Source organism: Ictalurus punctatus, chromosome 3 (genome assembly GCF_001660625.3).
Source record: "Ictalurus punctatus breed USDA103 chromosome 3, Coco_2.0, whole genome shotgun sequence".
NCBI lineage: Eukaryota > Metazoa > Chordata > Actinopteri > Siluriformes > Ictaluridae > Ictalurus > Ictalurus punctatus.
In genome coordinates, this window is record NC_030418.2 from 12,919,986 (window position 1) to 12,941,435 (window position 21,450).

The 21,450-nt window shown below is 37.6% G+C and overlaps 1 protein-coding gene across 4 annotated transcripts in view; it reads left to right on the top strand.

Moving 5' to 3' along the window:
• prkceb (protein kinase C, epsilon b) overlaps positions 1–21,450 on the top strand; it is a 134,239-nt gene that overhangs the window by 20,312 nt on the left and 92,477 nt on the right. For all 4 annotated transcript variants that reach the window (XM_017463956.3, XM_017463957.3, XM_047154303.2 and 1 more), the window contains exon 2: positions 11,664–11,727. In XM_017463956.3, coding sequence (XP_017319445.2) covers positions 11,664–11,727 — 64 coding nt within the window. The remainder of the gene's footprint in view (positions 1–11,663; positions 11,728–21,450) is intronic.

Here is a 21,450-nt window from a genome sequence, read left to right on the forward strand (position 1 = left end):
GTAACGAAGACCAACTGTATGTTGATACGTGAAATTCTATAAGGAACGTCGGACGCCGTGGCGTGAGGACGTAATGATGTGTGCCGTTAATCGATCTATGTTCCATAACGTAAAACAGGACCATGAAAGGAATATTCTAAAAGTAACTCATGTAAACAAATTAATCCCAATATTGTCTTATTCAAAATAAGGTCAATAATTAGATTACTGCTGTCCATGTAAACGTAGTAACTGCCAACTAGAAGAGATTTATTTAGAAGAAGGACAGCGGAGCACCAGCTGTCATAGTGTGTGATTATATGGCATGTAGTACATGCTGTGAACCTGGATGGTGAAGTATACATGTTGACTGTATTACTTAACATTTAAATTCAAAGTTTAGTTATTATATAGTGGGTGATAGTATGAAACTATTGTAGGTGGAAGGTGGCATCATGGCAGCCTGCACAATATTTCAGGATGCCATTCTGAAAGAATAAAAACTCATATTTGTTTCCACTAAATGGGTATTGATAAGAATAGTGAGTTTTAATGTACTTTAGTTTTGGCAGTTGAGGGACTATGAGCGTTACCCATCATACACTGGGGATCTGCATTCATTTTATCAATAGGCATCGATATCAGACTTACAGAGGCTACAGACGGTGTCAAATGGACGGCTAAGTATATAACCATAGTCACTTTGAAAAAAACAGCAAAAACGCTACAAGCCTAATATCAAAACTTAAACTAATGAGTGTATATATTATGTTATACATATTATAAAGTGTGTTTACTGTGTAACATACACATACAGCTGTAAAAATAAATAAATAAATAAATAAAAATTGATTAGGGTGCATCACAATGATCATAGTGCAGTAAGATTACCATTGTAGTTAAAGTTTATAAAGATTCTGAAACTTTTATTTGTTTTATATGAATCTCTGACATTATTGTGACGACGCATCTCATTAGACTGTAGAGATATCACATTTTCTATAGTCTGTAGTGAGTTTCTTTTTTAAAACTAGTTGTTGGGATGCATTAAGATGCATTAACATTTACATTACGAACAGACTTTACAAACTATTTAAGAGGGCTAGCTCTGTCCTGGTCTACCCTCTGAACAGCATGATGGTGGGGGAGAGAAGGATGTTAGCAAAGCTGGCGTCGATCATGGGCAACTCCTCTCACCTCCTTTGGGATGCCTGAACAGCTCCTTCAGTAGCAGACTGCTGCACCCTCATTGTAAGAAATAGCTCTACAGCAGGTCCTTCATCCCTACAGCAGTCAGACTCTTTAATGCTAAAAACACCATAATGCAGCACTGCTAGCTCTTTTGCAACATCAGCCAACACGTTCATAATATTCTGTACATTGTATATTTATTTATTTATTGCTCTTTGTCACTCACCATCTGCTGTGACCTGTGCAACGTTCCATTTGTTACTTATCTGTATATGAACGAGACGTGGTGTTACTCATCTGTATATATTCATATTCATCTGTATATAAAATGAAGTGTTTATAGTGTACATATTACTATTATTATTGCTCTTATTCTTACTTTTCTATTCTTCTTTTTTTTTACTTCTTTTTTTATTCTATTTCTATTTCATGTTCATTTTCTTATCTGTTGTGTGCAATTGAGCTGCTGTAACGAGGGAATTTCCACAGTGTGGGGACAATAAAGTTTATCTCTTCTTATCTCTTAAATGTAGTGTAGCCAAATTAGTGTGGTCCTTACCACCTCCGCATTCTGGATGCTGTTTACACTGGCACTTAGCACTGATCACTTGTGATGCAGTTCCTCGACACACTTGTTAATACCACGTGTAAACTGGTATTATATTTCATTTCCAGGATGTTGATATACTGTACTTATATTGAGCCTCATTTTCCCGTCTTCCTTTCAATTTCAGGTTTTGTCACACGCAAGTGAAAAAGTTTTTTACTTTAATTCAAGGTCAGACTCACATTTAACTGACACACTCTTATGTTTTTGGCAAGCTTTGCCCCGTACACACATCTAAACTTGGTCTGAATACCAGCATTAACTCATCGCATGTAGAGTATAAGTCTGAATATTGACCTTATGGGAAAGAATAGAAATGAACGCGTTCCAGGAGTTTAAGGCCTGTTTATACTAGTGCGTTTTCACTAGGACGAGGAAAACGATCTCCGTCTACACTACACGACCGAAAACGCATGTCACATGACCATTCATGCACACTGGGCATGTGTGTACGAGTGTAAACAGGAAGTTGGTTGCTAGTCCAAACCGGCGTTCCATGTAGGGCTTACGCTGCTTGAAATGAGATTTGTTGCCGATTGCTCTAATCATAGCTTGCCTCTTGCACATGTAGTCATCTGCAATATTATAAAATACAGAATTTAACTGCACAATGGCTGCTAAGAATGACGACAAAGCCAGCAAAGCTTGCGGTTCAGTCTCCGTGTTGTTGTGTATACGATCAAGCTAGCGTAATGGTCATATGGTAGGGTCATGATGAATCAGGGAAGGATACACAACGATCCAGAAGACCCAATCAGGGGCCGAATGTGGGCAGCCATGCCTTCGTTTTCAAAAGTCTTCGTTTTGGTCTGTTTACACTGAAACGCAAGCCCGGAGTTTTTAAACTATAACGGGGTCTTCGGCGTTTCCAAAAGTCTCCATTTTCGAGGGTTGAAAACGCCGGAGTAGTGTAAACGACAGGTGTAACCGTTCATTACAACACTGGCTACACAACTCTAAGCAACACTCACGGCTCTAATTTAAACCCGGATTCGCTAAACAGACACAATCACGTGCAGTCAACTGCCTGCTGCTAACTTCCCTAACTTTAGTACATGGAACAGAATATATAATCAGCCACACGATGCTGACTTCTCATTTTTTGTGCAAATACATTTGAAGACCACAATGAAAAAACAATCAGAGTCACAAAACTGCATTTTTGGAGTTGTGCATCCACGGCTGTTGATTGAGCATTAAAGAATGATCTCATAAATGTACTTGGATGATAGAAAGATCCATAGCCTGCTGTGAGAACATGATCACAGTCCAGGCACATGACCGAAATCAGCCAATAGGCTTTGAGTAATGGCGGATGCCCAGCTGAGTGAATTTCATTGTTAACTTACTGTCAAATTTCTTCCAACATATCTCATTAGTAATTGCTCTCATCAACCTCAGTACTAGATCAAACAACATGGATGAGTAAACTCAACAGACTGATAAACCAAAGAAGAGACAGATACATGGAATAAGGCAGAAAAAGAACTCCCTGTAAATGACAGAATTGTAGATAGTATTCAATTTGATATTGATGTATAATGTATATTCTGTGAGTTTTCAGTATTTACGTGATGTTGATGATGCTCAGTTGAATAAATTAGTATACGTTCATCACTGTATTACTGTGAATACCCATGAACAAAAGATCAGAGTCCGCACAAGCATTTTTTTCATGCTTCAATTAACACAATGTAAATAATAATGGCTGATAACTTTTGGTGTCTTCATAAAGACTATGAATGGGTGTAGTGAACATATCATCAAGATTTTCTCTGTTCTCAACTATTATGACATAAGAAGGTTCTGAACTTTTAAATTCAAATTCTGGATTTCAAGCACAATGTGACTCTGATCGTTTTATCATTGGTGCCTTCATTTGTATGAGCGAGAGGAGAGCACATCATGTGTTGCCATGTGCACAATGCTTAAATTTCACCTTTACGCATGTATGCCTTTTTGTAGCCCTGCATAATGCTCAAAGTTTTTAGTGCAAAATGTGGCCTTATTATGCCTAACAACTGGTGCAACCAGCTTAGTACATAAAGTCCAGGGTGTATTTGATGAAATACAGCTGCATGATTTAACTATAGGCTAACTCATCTGAAAAGATAATCAGCCAGTGCTGTATTATATTACATTACTCAGTACACGGTAAATTGAAGCTGTGTACAATTCCAAATGCACAGCTGTATATTACTGAAACGTGATGACACCGAGACATATCACAGATCACACATGGCTCATCCTTTTCCTGAAAATAATGAGCAGTAGATTCTGCCATGGCTCCAGTTTTCTTCTCTGTGCTCCAACACAACATGACTCTAGTGAAAGCTATTGATTGGGAAAGCTAAGGGGCAGGAAGCTGAAATAATAGTCAATATTAGGCACAGTTTGTGCTGGCTAATGAAGCCATAACGGCTGCTCCATCAAAACTAGATTAAAGGAGGAAATGGAGGGAGGATGTGTGTCTGGGAGGAATATAGGAGGCAAGAGAGTGGAGACATAAACATGAAAGGGGATGTGAATGGTTAGGGTGGAAAAGAGAAAGAGAGAGAGTGTGAGAGAGAGAGAGAGAGAGGATATGTGTGGGTGTTAGGTTAGTAACCACACACATTTGACACAGGATGCATTACATAAACTTTCTAACGGATCAGCAAGAATCTAAAAGATCACAATTGCATATATTCAGGCATCTAAACCTTCGTGTGAATAAGCTGAGATTGCATTATATATGACAGTAATAATCATAATAATGATGATATATGATCATCTTTGATCATTTTTGCAAGTATATATACTTAAGATTGTACATAAATGTGTATTTAATGCTGCACTGTACTGCATTGTGTAAAGCTGTGTACTTATTGTGGTAAAAGTTAAGAAAAGTACACACGGCTTCTAGAGAAAGAGGACGTTGGTGGCAGTAACAGTTGGGAGGATGTATTTGTGTGCAAGATAATACAGTCTCAGCTCAGTGAAAATACATAGAAGTATGTAGAAGAAGTCACTTCTAAAGAAATTCTGTGAAGTGAAAATGCCTTTCAGTATTTGTACCTATACTGCTGGATTTTGTAGCTGTTTCCACTGCCACATGAGCTCTACTATAACTAAGTACCCATGCCCAGGTACCAGGACATACTGTGAAATGATGTTATTATGTATTATGCACATTACACTTATTACATATTACTGTGTGGTGGAAAAGTGTGGTGCAAAATGTACCTACTAGGTGTGTGTATGTGTGTGTGTGTGTGTGTGTGTGTGTGTGTGTGTGCACCTCTGTTAGGAGTGTATCAGGTGCAGAAACTTTTACACAACTGATCATCACTGAAACCAAATGATAAGAATGCATAGTGGTTATATTTCAATGCAAAGATTGCGAATTCATACCAATTGCAGCTTTCTAATGCCTACCCCAGGCAGTGTGTATACAATCTTCACTTATATGCAAGTTACATGTAATGCAAAGTTATGTGTAAGTGTGGAGTGAGGTATAGTGTCAACGTTACCATTACAGTAAGAAGTACGTTAGTTTGAAAGAGCGCATTGAGCTTTTTAATCGCACTGCTTGTTAATGAGTCTTAAATTATTTCGCTCTATTATATAATATAAACTAATAATTATGCATTATTTTTATGGATCCACAAAAAGCACAGAATTAAACTAATGTCCTAAATGAATAATATATATTGTGGTGTGTGTCTGTGTGTATTAGGTTCTTTTCAGTCTTATATAATTGGACACACAGTTGTGTAAAGTTTTAGTCTGAAGTTTACATTTGTAACACTCAGTTTGTGGATTTTATTTTAAATAAACAAAAAAAAAGCTAGTGAAAGTTCACCCCCACCCCCCAATATGATTAATCGATTAATCTAAATAACAACAATAATAATAACAATACTACTACTACTACTACTACTACTAATAATAATAATAATAATCGGCCAATTATTTAATCATGAATATAATCATTAGTTGTGGCCCTAAACTCCTTCACTCATCTTAAACTGGGACCAGATCGTCCACACCCGCTGTCGAATAGGTCACTCCAGGATGACACACAAGTTTTTAATATTAGGAGAAGACTCACCATGTGCCTCTTCAAGGATACATTATCCTTGAAACGTTTGATTAGACTGCACTGGTCTTAACCTCGTGAGAAACCTTTTTTATTCAGTCAACACTCTGGAAGAAATTTAATTTAATTTTAAAATTAAATAAAAAATGTAATTAAGAAATGTAAGTGAAACCTAATGCAATTTTAGAGTTTTAAGAAAAATAGATTTTTAAAACCTTATGTAGAGTCCCTTAGACATTTCATTCCATCAAAATAGCCATAGAACCATAGAAGTTGGCATGGCGTTAAAACACAAACAATCAAACACAAAATACTCACCTTCTAATGTCAGCAACATTAAATATGATTGTTTGGGGATAACTGCACAAGATATATATATATATATATATATATATATATATATATATATATAATTTTTTTTTTTTACCTAAATTTTCGTATCCTCACTGAATGTCTGATGAATAATAAATGGTGAAGATCAATGCACATCCTGTATCTGCCTAAAAATGTTAATTTCATGGCCATGCAACCTCACAATTATTTGAAATATATACAATTTGTAAAATGCACTATATTTTCTTACAGGACCTTTTTATTTCATTGTGTGTTGTGACTGAAACGAAATGCACAGAACAATAGCGACAGTAATTAGGCGCAAGGTTTACATGGCTGTTAACTCTAATGATTACTATTAAAACAATTACCCACTTTGTTCCATTGGATAGAAATTGGGCTCAAGTCTGTTTAAACTATTCTGACTGAGGTATATTCGTGAACATGTTTCATGTTGATTGAGCTCTCAGTTAGATTATTAACGAATTATTAGACTGCATGTAAATGTGGCTAGTGTACCACTATAAAACACGCTAACATGCCACTACTATGTCAGTATCACTGCTGTGCTGAGAATGATCCACTACCCAAATAATGTTCAGTCAGCAGTCGTCCTACAGACCACTTATTAGTGTAGGCACATGGTACACATACCTAATAAAGTGCCACCTCAGTGTATATGCATAAATATGTACAGAGAGTGGAAATAAGTATTCAGACACTTTTGTTTTTGTTATTTATACATCCAGTGCTAATGTTTTTTGACTAATAAATATGAACAAAATGTATGTATTTATAAGAATAAACACATACATTAAAAACTAAATTTGTAGGGAAAACAAGCCATCACAAATTATCAACATTAGTAGTTTGTTGCAAATTTATATCAACCGACAAGGTTGTGAGGATCTCACTGATGGACTCACAATTTCAAAATCCTTTTACATTTTGAATGGGATTTCAGTCAGGAGATCAAGCTAGGCCATGCAAGTCTTTCTTGAGTTATTTTGGCTGTATGTTTGGGGTTGTTGTTTTGCTGAATCTTCTCCCCAGATTCAGTTTCTTCCCCAACGAGATTAAATTCCCATCTAATATATACTAGTATATTGCTCCATTCATGTTTCCTTCAATAACATGTAATGCTCCAGTACTGTGTACAGAGAAGCAGCTCCATATCATGGAAGCATCCCTGTGGACCCAAGGTGTTCTCGTACTGTATGGTCTGTTATGTTGCTATGGTGTTCTGTGCAACCATTCTTTCTCCAAACATGATGAGTTGAATTATTGTCAAAGAGCTCTATTTTTGTTTTGTCTGACCAGAGTACATTGTTCCAGAGGAGTTCTGATTTGTTGAAACAAATCTCTGAATTTTGAGTGGGGTGTAGCAACGGAGATGGTTGTGGTCCAGTTCAATGCATATTGTTCTCTGTTTAACTGTTTTTCCTACAGTTATCTAATCAGCCAATCATGCAAAAAGTCAAAACAAAAATCATGCAGATACAGGTCAAGAGCTTCCTTTAATCTTTACATCAAACATCAGAATGAAGAAAAAGTATGCTCTCCTGTGATTTTCACACACAACAGTCTCTAGAGTTTTGTGAAATCTGCATGATATCTGCATGATTACTTGCATTGTGCTGTTGCCCCATGATCAGCTAATTAGATAACTGCAGGTGTTCCTAATAAAGTGGACAGTGAATGTAGTGTCTGAATACTCTTTTCTCTATCAATTAAAAAAATCAAAACAGTTATTTGTTTATGCTTATGAAGACATACTTTTTGGTTTATATTTACAAGTACGAAGTGAAAAGACATTATGTCTGTACATGAAGTGAATACATGGACTGGAAGTATATTAAATAACAAAAAGTGTGCAAATACTTATTTCCCTTTGCTCTATACTGTTAGGTTGCTGCTGCCTCCATGGCTGAAGCATTAAACCTCTTCCCTGTAGCTGAAATGAGAGCCTTTTCAATCAGTCACATGCTCAGTGCAGTGAAATGGATGAGAGAAGGGGTGAAGATGGTGCTGAAACAGAGAGACTGGCATAGAGCACAGAGGTGGAGGGTTTCTTTAAAAGCCTTTGATAAGAGTTTGCAATCCTGGAAACACATACAGTCCTTTGGCTTGCTGTCCTGAACATTCCATTTGCATTTTTATTCCCATTAAACATTTATTTATTTAAAAAAAATAAAATTATATATATATATATATATATATATATATATATATATATATATATATATATATATATATATATATATATATCTCCTTTCTGGAAGGCCTACAGATCAAATCTCTTTACAACAAAAAGTAATTCTTAAATGTTTGAATCAGACCATACAACAGTCTGCATGTCTAAATACAACAGTTCTGTTGTAGAATTGTAAAAGTGGTTTCCAGAGAGCTGTCAGTCATATACGGGACAGAACAAATATAATGCATTGGGGAATGCGTTGGGAAAACAATTGAACTGCATTGGAGCATGCAATAGACAAGAAAATATATAAGCGAAAGGTGCACTACAGTCAACCATTTTTTTTTTTTTTTTTACAGAAGCAATATGTCATCACATTCAAAATATTTCTGTAAAAGCGTCTCGAATAACAAAGTTTTGATTTGTGTGTGTGTGTGTGTGTGTGTGTGGTGACGTACACAAGCAAAGGCAGATTGAATTGCTGAATTTACCGTAATTCAATTCAGCTGCTTTTGCGTTTTTCCTCCTCTACTCTCATGTTCCCATGTGCTTAAAGAGAAAAAGCTCATCTTTCTAGTGGAGCTAGTGGTCATAATGAAGTGTGTGTCTGCTTGTGAGTTGGTGTCACTGAGGGTACGGGTGTATTCGTATACGATGGTATAGGATGGTAAATGGCAGCCACATGCACTTGCAATGTTTTGCCTAAAGGTTCTTTAGGCAAAATTTATCTGAAGAGGCTGAGTAAAAACTTTTTAAAAATATATCCAGAACCCAAAATGTGATATATAGTTGTGAAGTGAACAGTTAGCAAGTAAAGACAGTGCTGTAAGGAGAGAGAGAGTGCAAGAGAGGGCTGCAGAGACAAAGTCAGGACGCCCGCTCTGGGAACACTGAACACACAATGTTTTATCTCTCCGATGACAGTGTGTACAGTCGCCTGTACAGTGTGTGTATGTGTGAGAGATGACACACACCAGACCCCTAGCGCAGTTGAGACCCCCAGTAAAAAAACATACAGGTGTGTGTGTGTGTGTGTATGTGTGTGTGTGTGTGTGTGTGTATCACACACTGACATACCATGTTTTAAATAATTAATTTAAAACAGTTGTCAGCTTATGATTCACGTCAGTTGTCCTGGATAATACAATGTTTCACAGACTAATTATAATTTTTTTCAAAGTGTAGATAATGGGCTGCTTTGCCAGCTGACGTATCAGTGTTAGAGTATAAAGGGAAAAGAGGTGACTTTCAAAAAGAAGGACACGTGATGCAGATGCAGAGCTGGAGCATTTTGAGTGGTTTCTGTTTCCACAAAAAAACTATCTCTCAGCCATTTGTATGTGCTGACTGAGTGACACCTTTAGGACAGACACTCAGGGAATACACACAGAAAATACCCGGACATGAATGAGAGGCTTGCAGGGACTCTGAACAATTAATAAAAGCTTAAACCCTTTAAATCAATAAATAAAAACAAAAACTAAATGAACCTGACAAATCTATATATGCTTAGCATATACATACATGCATATATGTATATGTATATGTGTATATATATATATATATATATATATATATATATATATATATATATATATATATATATATATATATATATATATATATATTTGTATATATAAACTTTTGAACAAAAAAATTGCACTAAAGTAGAAAAGAATAGGATTTAATTTTTTTTAAAATCTCCATCATTCCTGTCAATACTACATGAAGTTGATCTTAGTGATACACCACTCATATATAGAATATTGAATATTGGTGTTGGGGCTGAAAATGTCCTGAACAGCTGATCAGTATTGGGTTGCATTTTCAGATTCAATCCACCGGCATGTTTTCTGCTGTGAATGTGTGATATGTTAATGTCCATGACACAGATCATACATAACTTATACAGCACATGCACATATTAAAGCACACTTTCATTGTGCCTGTAACATGGAGCGTTTTGTAACTGTTTGTAAAAATTTTATTGCACTACACAGTCCCTCCAGATTTCGCGATTTTGCATTATTTGGAGGATGTTCCGAGGATATTCGGAGGCCCTTGTAATTTTTTTTTTTAAAGATTTGGGCCAAGACGCGTCATGTGACGTCATCACAGCGCGCATTCAGCCAAAGCCCTCTTTGATTCACGTGCGTTGAACATGAATAAAGCTAAAAGGTCTCATTTACCAAATAAATGTCACTGCAGAAAACCATGCAAACCAATTTCGTGCAAGTGAAACTTCGCCAATTCAAAAAATAAAGTGCAAAAAAACTCAGCAAGTTGAAAAAAAGCAGCAGAAAAAATCAAGCAATTTTGACTGCAACAATCATACAAATCATACGAAAGTGTATTCATAGGAATTAGCTTTTATTTCCTCTTTATTGCTTTAATTGCTGGAACTGCTGGAAGTAGCAATTTTATAGGCTAGATTATTCATTTAGTCTTTGCAAAACACCCCCTTCCCCTGCCCCCATTACAGTGTTAAATACACAGGATTTTTTTTATGATACTATATGTTGCCAAGCTAGCATACAGTAACCTGATGAAATGTGTTTGGACACACTAGTTATTTAGCTTACACTGACAATGGCTTTAAACAGTGGGATTTAAGTCCTCGTACAGTATGTTCCTGCAGAGAGAAAAATGCTTCCTCCGAGTTTTCAAGAGTAAATGCTTATATTCAATAAAGCTGATCTAAACAAAAAAGTTGGATGAGTTGCATTCCTAATCAAAAGGACTGTAAACACTTCACCACTACTGAATGGTGTAAAGAAAACCATCCTCACTGCAACCGTTTACAGCAGGAATATCACAGACTGTGTTCTTCACCAGAATGATTTTTATGAATAAAAGTGCCTTTGTGTGTGTCAGTGTGTGCTCTAATTCAAGCTCTCCTAAACTAGATGTTAAAGCATACAGAACAACAAGGCTGTACTTGAGGAGTGTAATACATGCCTGATATTCCCTACTGTAGTTCAACCTCCCTTCAGGGCCAGAGTCAGATGTTGCATGAGAACAGAGCAGACAGATGTAAAAGGGGATAAATCCAGTCTAGCTGAATTATAGTCTTGTGAAAAACATGGATTTATGGTAAAACCTAGCTTGGCAGGCAATGGGAATGTTATGTAATGAATGGAGTGATCTGTAGCTGTTTGTAATATGGATTTGCATTTAAAAGGTTTAAGCACTTTACTTTTCGTACTGTAGATCTGGTGTTTTGTTCCCATTAAAATATTTATTTATTGATTGATTTATTTTAATTCATGTTGCAGATTGACTTGGAGCCAGAGGGAAAAGTGTATGTCATAATCGACTTGACTGGATCTTCCAGTGAAGGTAAGATAATCCCCTCATCACTAATGATCGCATGATGATATGAACCACATTGTTTTTTTTTTGTTTTTTGGGGTTTTTTTAAATTTCCAATCTGAGTGACTCAGACTTGAAGAGAATGTCTCTGGTTTTAGTTTTGGAGATGTCTGCTTATATTACAAAAAGCCATTCAACCGAATTCGATCCGTGGCAGTCTTTGATGAATGATAAGGAAAGAGCCTAGCCTAGGATGCTTTTCACTGTTCCTGTGGTTAAAAAAAAAAAAAAAAAAACAACCCCCCAAAACAAACATGTTGCAATTACTCAAGCCAGACTGGGTGTGGCCTAATTCCAGAAAAATAAAACATGCTCTATCCTATTAAGGCAACTCTGTGAGGCCTTTTCCTATCAGCCTGTAGTGCTCCTGGATGGTGATCAAAGACAGCTCAGTTAGAGCCCGTCCCTCCCACTGGAGAAAACACTTCACATGTTTGTCTCTCAGATGCTTGTGTTATCAGTGTAAAAGCCTATATTCTTCCTCCCTCGGTTACAGTAGCTTCCATTAGGACACACATTTGACCTAGCAGAAAAGGCTCTCGGACTCTTAAATGTTGCGGCATAGACGTACCTTCCATGACCTATGTTATGTGTATTATTCTACTGCCAGTCTTTCTATGACTTGTAAACAGTACTGACCAACTGCTGCGTGACTTTTTTTTTTAGCCCTTTTTTTTTTTTTTTTTTTTTTTTTTTTAGTAAAATGCAGCTTGTCATGGTACCAGGAAAACACAAGGCCCTCTGTCCTGAAGATATGTCTCCTGGCTGAAAACTTACTGAGTATTTCTATACGCTACCACTAGAGACTTCATAAATATTAAATTAACTAAATATTGCTTTGCAGAAAGCTTCATTTTTCAATGACTGTTTCTATTTCTATCTAGCTCCCACCTGGAATTTCCCAAATTGCAGATTTAAACAAACGTATACTGAGATCAGTCTAATTATTCATCTATTTCTAGAGTCCAGATCAACCATACTGATACCATAACCAGATGCATGATGGCTGTGTGTATAATGTGAAGCCAGTGGGTCATGTTTGCTTTCACAAGAAATTAGTGATTTTTTTGTTGTTGTAATGTTTGTTTTTGTCATAATCACTTCTCAGTGCTACAGAATAAGGACATAGATGTAACTTGTGCAGTATTTGAGTATTATGGCACTTTAATCATTAATGAATCAGCAATTAAACACTTAGTAGTTCCCCTGACAGAGGGAAATTTAGCTGAGTTATCAAAGATCGGTGACGGAAAAGATGTTATCACTAATGGATTTATTGCCCATTTTGTCATTTCCTTATCAGAGAGATTTAACTTGATTGGTCAGGTAACCTCCACTGAATCTAAACATCCATCCATCTTCTATACCGCTTATCCTCTTCAGGGTCACGGGGAAACCTGGAGCCTATCCCAGGGAGCATCGAGCACAAGGTGGTCTGAATCTAAACCATGTCATCTTAAATGACTCGGCCTGTTGATATGTCAAACACAGCTTTCACTATATGTACTTTAAGAAACACATTGATTGAGCTCAGCACAGTTGAGATGATGTGCACACTGAGATTTGGTCCGGAAGTGCTCTGTATTGCTCTTGGTCTCTGTGCTCTGAAATGACTCGTGTGAACGTGCTTCACTGATCTTAGATTTTGCTGATAACGGAGCACCTTTCAGTTGTAGTATTGGAGTGTTCGGCCCAGAGCAGCAGGGAGAACAGCCTAAAGCCTTTGCTTCAGCGTGTCAGTGTCATGTCATGGCAAACTCACAACTCCATTTCCTAGAATGCACTGCAAACTACAAACATGACCAACAACTACAACTCCCAAAACTACACACAGACACGTCACCTTCTCCCGAGGACTAATCAGAGACGCCTGCTTCCAATTACACTCACAATCACATCACATCACACATAGAAGAGACTCTCATACACAATATCTTTGTGAAGTAATATGCTCAGTCAATCTTTTCTCTGTCATGTACCAATCCTTAATCTAGTATTTGTTAGCCTGGTTTTTGACTTTGTTTACTCCTTTGACCTTGATTACTGCCTTACCTGCTCTATCCTGTTTGCCTGATCACTGCCTGTCTTTGTTTATGTCTTTTCCCTTGCCCTCTGGATATTATAATCTTCATTAAAGCTCTTAACTGCACTTGCATCCATCCTAACCTACATTACGTGACAGATTTGGGAGTTGTAGTTGTTGGCCAACAACTACAAAGGGCTCTACCTTTTTTTTTTTCTTAGTAGCTACATAATATAATGCTTCAGTGAACTAAAATATAACATGCATTAGTCTTAATTTAATGCTTGCATTCTGTAATGAAGACAAAACAATCACTCCATTACCTCAGTAGGTATGCACCACAAAACAGAAATAATATCAGCCATTAAGTCAAACCCACAACATGTACATTATATAGCACAATCCCATATCAACACCAGACCACATTCAAACTCAGATAAACCCTCAGCACTACTCCACAATAATGCACTCGGAGCTCTGTCTCTGATGATCAAGTCTTTATCTCTCTCTCTCTCTCTCCCTCTGTGTTTCTTATCACTTCGTCCTCAACATTAATACATTAATTAGTGAAGTAATCCACTAATACATACTGATCAGTAATAACATTAAAACCACTGGCAGGTGCAGTGAATAACATTGATTAGGGCAGTGGTGGCTTGATGGTTAAGGCTCTGGGTGACTAATTGGAAGGTCTGCCAAGCTGCTGCTGTTAGTCCCTTGAGCAAGGCCCTTAACCCCCTCTGCTCCATGTTGCTGTATCATAGCTGACCCTGTGCTCTGACCCCAGCTTCCTGACATTTCACTGTGCTGTAATGTATAAGTGATCAATAAAGACTCATTCTCTCATTATAACCTCAAGGGGTGAGATATAGTAGGCAGCAAGTAAAAAAAGTCAGTTCTCAAAGTTGATGTGTTGGAAGCAAGAAAGTGTAAGGTAGTGCTGGGCGATATTGCAAAAAAAAAGTTTAGGAACAAATTCAGTTTTTTTGTTTTGTTTTACATATTGCAATTGAAAAAAAGGGCAGTTTATTTACAAGGTTTTTTATTTCTCAGAATGGGCTTTGGAAAATTTAGCACCATCTATGGCAAACGGTGCAAACAAGGATTCTAATAAATAAAGGATATATTTACCAAAAACAAGATTTCCACATGGCACCACAGTGTATTTGTCAGTTTGTTTCTCTGGAGAATCTCTTTTATGTTCTATGTAGATCCCTACAATAAAAAGACCAAAAAAGGCAATATTTCTGACGTGACATATTTACACATTTGAGGACTGCTAATTTCAGAGGTTTAAAAATCTAACAACCTAGTTAAAACAAAGTAAAGTTTTTATTTAGATTTTTACATGTTGGGTAGAAAGATTGCAAAAATATACCAGAGACATGCAGTGAGAAAGGCGAACAGTCTAGACAGCCAGAGAAAGCAGGATTTATGTTAGATTACAGTAATTACCTCAAGTGATTTGGAGGTGATTTACACCTTGCATTTTCCCAAAAGCAGACTTAAATTGACCGTATATAAGTATGGACACTATGCATGAAAGAGATAAAATAAGGTTACCCTTTTAGAAAAGGTTTCAAGTCAAGCCCCAGTAAGAAGCTAGAATTGTTGACCCTTTTCTAAAAGTGTATTACTGGCATGAAGACATACAAAAGGCTGTTTCTCTTACTTTCACATTTCCTGATCTCTCCACCACCCTGGTAATGAGCAGTCTCTCTGTGCCATGTAACAGCACATTAACATAACAGTAAAAAAAAAGAAGAAAAAAAAAGATTGAACTTAACATCAAAAAGAGTTATGAGTTCCTTTTAAAGAAACCCAGAAAGGTCATACATAGAACCCAGTAATAGAGGCTTTTCCTTTTAGAAAAAGGTTCTAAATGAAGAAGAAGCTGAAGGACACTTAAATGAGATCTAATCTCTTGACTTGCTTGCTTTCTGTGTGCATGAATGTGTGTAAATTTCTCTGTATTTGCATGACTCTCTTAAGGAAACACAAAGCTACTAGTCATGTCAGTCACATCTTTGTTTATAATTGAGCATTTCTACATAGAGTATTGATGTGTGAGCTTACTGATTTTCTTGTCTTTAAACAAATGCAGATGCATCGCATCAGTGACATGAAATGTATACAAGATTCTCCTTGGTATGCATTGTATATAACATTCTTATTGTATGGACTGTGACCAACTGATCTTTGGTTTTTGCACTGCAGGATCACAGGTGAGCCATGTTTGAACTCCTTGTGTGAGCTGCTTCTGGACAGCTTTAGATCAAAGACCATTGAGAGCAGATGTGATGTGGCTGGCACTGTGTGTGTGTGTGTGTGTGTGTGTGTGTGTGTGTGTGTGTGTGTGTAGGGATTTGGGATGGGGGCTTATTTCCCCAAAAAGATAGGAATATTTGACAGTTTTGACCTTGGGAACATTTGGCTGGTCCCCACGATGATTAGATCAGCAAGAAAAGGAGGAGGAGCTGAATAGATGAGTCAGCGTGGACAGCAAAGTTGGGTTTCTGGTTTAGGCTTGATGTTTCAAACTGTTTATTAATCATAAAGCAGGATCTATGACACACCCACACTTGCATGCATTTGCTCAAATACAGTTTCAATCAAAATGATTCAACCCCCATTGCAAATCAGGTTTATTGCCAACATTTACAGACTTTCAGCTGATTGCAATGAACAAACCAAACAAAAGCAATTGAAATAGTTCAACACAACGAACGCTTCAAGTGGTTTCCCCAAATTCCCCAAACTGAAAAATTAATTTAAAATGACTTCTCCAGTTTCTAAATTATTCAATCCCCTGAATAGAATCCCTCACAACAGCACAAATATGCAAAACAGGTGTTGTCTCAAGCACACCTGATGCAACTAATCATTATTGTACCAGGTGTGCTTGAGCTGGAACACATGAAATACCTGAACTGGCTAGGGGTAGAAAATTCAGGAAATACCTGAACTGGCTAGGGGTAGAAAATGCATGAAATACCTGAACTGGCTAGGGGTGGAAAATTCATGAAATACCTGAACTGGCTAGGGGCAGAAAATTTATGAAATGCCTGAACTGGCTAGGGGTAGAAATGTATGAAATATCTGGACGGGGCAGCAAAAAAAGGAAGCTATCAATGGCTGCAACCAGATTTCTGAGAAGGCAGGTTGTGAAAAACCCTTGAGTGACTGCAAAAGACCTGCAGCAAGACTTGGTTGCAACAGACACTGAGGTTTCAGTGAGCACAGTAAAGTGCGTACTAAATGCAGAAGGTTTCCGTGCCTGAACTCCAAGATGTACACCACTACTGACCCAAAAGCACAAGAAAATTCGTCTCAAAATCATATAAATAAGAAACAGAAGATTTGGGTTTCTGTTCTGTGAAGCGATTAAACAAAACTGGAACTTTTTGGCATGATGGATCAGTGGTATGTCTGGAGGAAGAAGAATGAAGAAAGAACACTCTGTCCACTGGCAAGCATGGTGGTGGCTCGTTGATGCTTTGCATCCTCTAGCACTGGAAACCTGCAGCGTGTGGAAGGCAAGATGGATCTATTGAAGTATCAGGAAATCTTAGGAGAGAACGCTATGCCGTCTGTGAGAAAGCTGAAGCTTGGGTGTCTTTGGACCTTCCAACAGGACAATGATCCCAAGAATACCTCAAATTCCACCAAGGCATTGTTGCAGAAGAAGTCCTGGAAGATTCTACAGGGCCATCACAGTCTTGTACCCCATAGACAATCTCTGGTGGGATTTGAAGAAGGTGGTTGCAGCACGCAAACCCAAGAATATTACTGGAGGCCATTGCTCATGAGGAATGGGCTAAGATTCCTCAGGAACGCTGTCAGAAGCTATGCATCTCGTTTGCAGCATGGTCATAACAGCAAAACAGTGCTCTACTAAGTACTAAAGATGCTTGCTATGAAGGGGTTGAATAATTTTGAGACTGGAGAAATCATTATAATTTGCATTTTCAGTTGAATTTGGAGAAACCATTTGACACATTCGTTGTGTTGAACTATTTCAATTGCTGTTGTTGGATTTGCTCATTGCAAACAGTTGAAAGTCTGTTAATTTTGACAATAAACCTGATTTGCAAAGGAGGTTGAATCATTTTGATTGCAACTGTATAATATGTCTGATTTATACAGACAAATATATAACAAATGAAAATATTGGGCTGGATTTTTGCTGCCATGGTTTGGGTGCACTTTCCCCTTAGAGGGAAGGATCACTGCAATCCAAAGTAACTCTGACTGATCACCTTCTGTAATGAAACATTTCTATCCTGATTGGAGTGGTCTCTTCCAGGAGGATCCTGCCCCCATCCACAGGACACAAGAGTTCACTGAATAGACAAGAGTTCATAAATGCTATTTAATAGTTTAATCAAATACGAAGGAAAAACAGCATTCTTTACTTGATAAACTCCTCCTACAGCCTGTGCTGCTCCAAAACACTGCACAGTTAAAACAAATTAAAAACACAAACAAATATACACCATGAACAAGTGCATGTAAAATATAATGCCGCATTACATCCTAAGCGGTAATTCGCCGGTCGGAATTACGTCATTTTCGACCTCAGCACGTTCGACAGAGGAAGTGGGAAACTGGACGTCCCCATGGTTGTAATTTGTTAGCAACAAGCTAGGCAGCTAACTTGGATGAGAGATGTCTTTACTTTCTCACACAGCAAACTGTTTGGTCAGTGTTTTAGACTGAACCAAACGAATATGTCTGTATGCTGATTAATCTAAAGCTAATACTTCTAAATACAGTATAACTCATTTAAAAGTAAGAAGTTTTACTTTGTTTATTTCTGATGCTATGCGCAGCCATGTTGATTTGACGTCAGTAAACAGAGAAGGAATGCGGATATGAGAAGAATACCCCAAGTTGACTTCTCAGTTGCGATGTAATTTGAGACATGGCACGAAAGACATGGTCCCCATTTACTCTGTCGAGAAAGAGGGGTTCACTTTCAAGTTGTGTAAAAATAGTAACAGCTATAAAATAGGGTAAATTATGTTTTTAAAAAAATCCCTTACTTGTAAGAACCATTGTTTGCACTGTTTGCTATATAGATGGTGCTGTTACTATTTTTTCAAACGCGATTCTAATAAATAAAATACTTTATAAATAACTTGCGTAATTTTTCAAATGTATTATGTAAAAACAAAATCGACAATCATTCATAACGTTGAAAAAAGTCACAATTTTTTTAATTTGCAATATCGCAATATGTAAATAAGCACATAAGCTAAAGGAAATGAGGGAGTGGCTTAGTGTTTAGCATATTTGCCTCACACCTCCAGGATTGTGGGGTTTGATTCGAGTTTGCATGTTCTCCCTGTGCTTCGGGAGTTTCCTCTGGGTATTCCGGTTTCCTCCCCCAGTCCAAAGACATGTGATGTAGGATGATCGGCATCTCTAAATTGTCCGTAGTGTGTGAATAGTTGTGTGTGCGATTGTGCCCTGCGATGGGTTGGCACCCCGTCCAGGATGTCCCCTGCCTTGTGCCCCGAGTCCCCTGGGATAGGGATAGACTCTCTGCGACCCTGTGTAGGATAAGTAGTAAAGAAAATGGTTGGATGGAAGCTAATTGAAATGAGGGCATTTGTATTGACTGTTAAACCAAGATACCTGTTAAAACCTGCAGAAATAGGCATTGACTTCTGATATATCTGCTATCTGTATATCAGAACATGCAGACACTGCAGTGAAAGTAGTCAAGGGTAAAGATGAGGTATATCATGCCTGTTCAAAATGAACTTTATTTTGTGCAAAAGCAGTTAGAGGCAATGTCTGCTGGCTACAGGGCTGCTGGCTGCCTGCCTTGAGTCAGTTCTGCTCAGCATCAGCAAACCACACACACACACACACACACACACACACACACACACACACACACACACACACACACACACACACACAGACAAAAACACATGGTTGCACCAAGGATGATGAGAGATATGACTGTGACAAGTTGGAAACACAACAGAACAGAACAGTCTATCAAACAAATCACCAAGTAGACACTTACATACATTATGAAGTCTTCAACCTGAAAGTTGCAATGACTCTGAATACATATAAATATTATTTTTCTGTAGAAGACATGATAAGTCACCTGCAGCGGATTATTATAACCCAGCTTCAGCACTACCAGAGATGTGGCTAAAAGCCCACAATACTGTAAAATGTTATCCCAAACAGTTTTGAAAAAAAAAAATCCTTTTAAACCAAATCAGCTTACAGTGCATGTTGAATAGTCGCTTCATTTCATTTCTAATGGATCAGTTTTTACTGAAAATGACTGAGTCATCAGTGCATGATATACAGGCATGTCTCTCTCTCTCTCTCTCTCTCTCTCTCTCTCCCTCTGTCTCTCCCTTTCTCCCTCTGTCTCTCCCTCTCTCTCTCCGATGACCATATGGAGCTGCACAGTGCATTGTGTGCCTGGATTCGTGCTAGTGCAAAATCTGCAGCTGAGTCCTCTCACCACAGGATCTGCTCTCGCTAAACTCTGCTATTGGTTTCAAAGAGAATCACAGAGGGGGTGAAAACTGATTTCCAGCAGAGAGCACCGATTACATACTGACACATCACACACATAAGCATGCCTGCAAAAAGCCTGCTCACACTTCTGATCTTACAGAAGCACATAAGCATGCATGTAGAAAGCAGTGCCTTTCTGCTCACACTCCCAGCCTCAGTGGATTATATCATGGAAGGATAACCGTGTACAAAATTAATCAAATGGCACAGTTTGGTCTAGGTGATGAGGCTTGTTAAACAGGCCTTTTAACATTTACAGCTGGCTGTTCTGATCCACATGCCTCCAGTGGTAACCGCTTTTTCAAAAACAGAATAAGAACAAGACAAAATAAAAAAAAATGCTGACATTGATGCTGTGTTATGACAGTTGGTCATATAAGAAAAGTCACACAAATAAAAAATTAAGCTTTAGACAAATAAGCAAATGCCATTGGAATATGATAGCTGTCAGGATTAATCTGATATTACGGGCAGTGAAAGCACTATGGTGGTGCATGACTAATATGCATAATGGGTCAAGCTGCATAACAGATGTCACTGCATGGAAATTCTACCAGTGTGATTTTTGTTTCATGCAACTCTAACCATGAAGGATGCTGTTCATTTACTGCAGCTAATGCTCCTTGGTTTTGTGTGAACACCTGACCACAACATGGCTGTTCTGTTCACCTTGACATGTTATATTTCACGCTTCAAATGATATGCGCTCCATGTGGCCAGGCTCTTTAGACAACCTCAGTACCATGCTGGAGTGTCATCTGTAATCATATCATCAAATGCTGAGTTCATGCTCAGAGAGACTCTGGTTTAAAAGATTGTTTTTGACATTAAATGTCATGTTTGGTCATTGGTCCAGAAAAGGTTTTATCAGTTGTTGTTAGTGTGCAATATCTGGTTATTTTGTTTAAAAAAATCTTCATGAGATTTTTATGTAGGAGACAGTATGTATTCTCTGCCCAGTAAAGCTCAATCAATCAATCAATCAATCAGTCAATCAATCAATCACAGTTATTTATATAGCACATTTAAAAGCAACACGAGTTGACCAAAGTGCTTTACATTCCCAGAGTTACAGTACAAGCACACTTAAAACATATACAATATTACACATG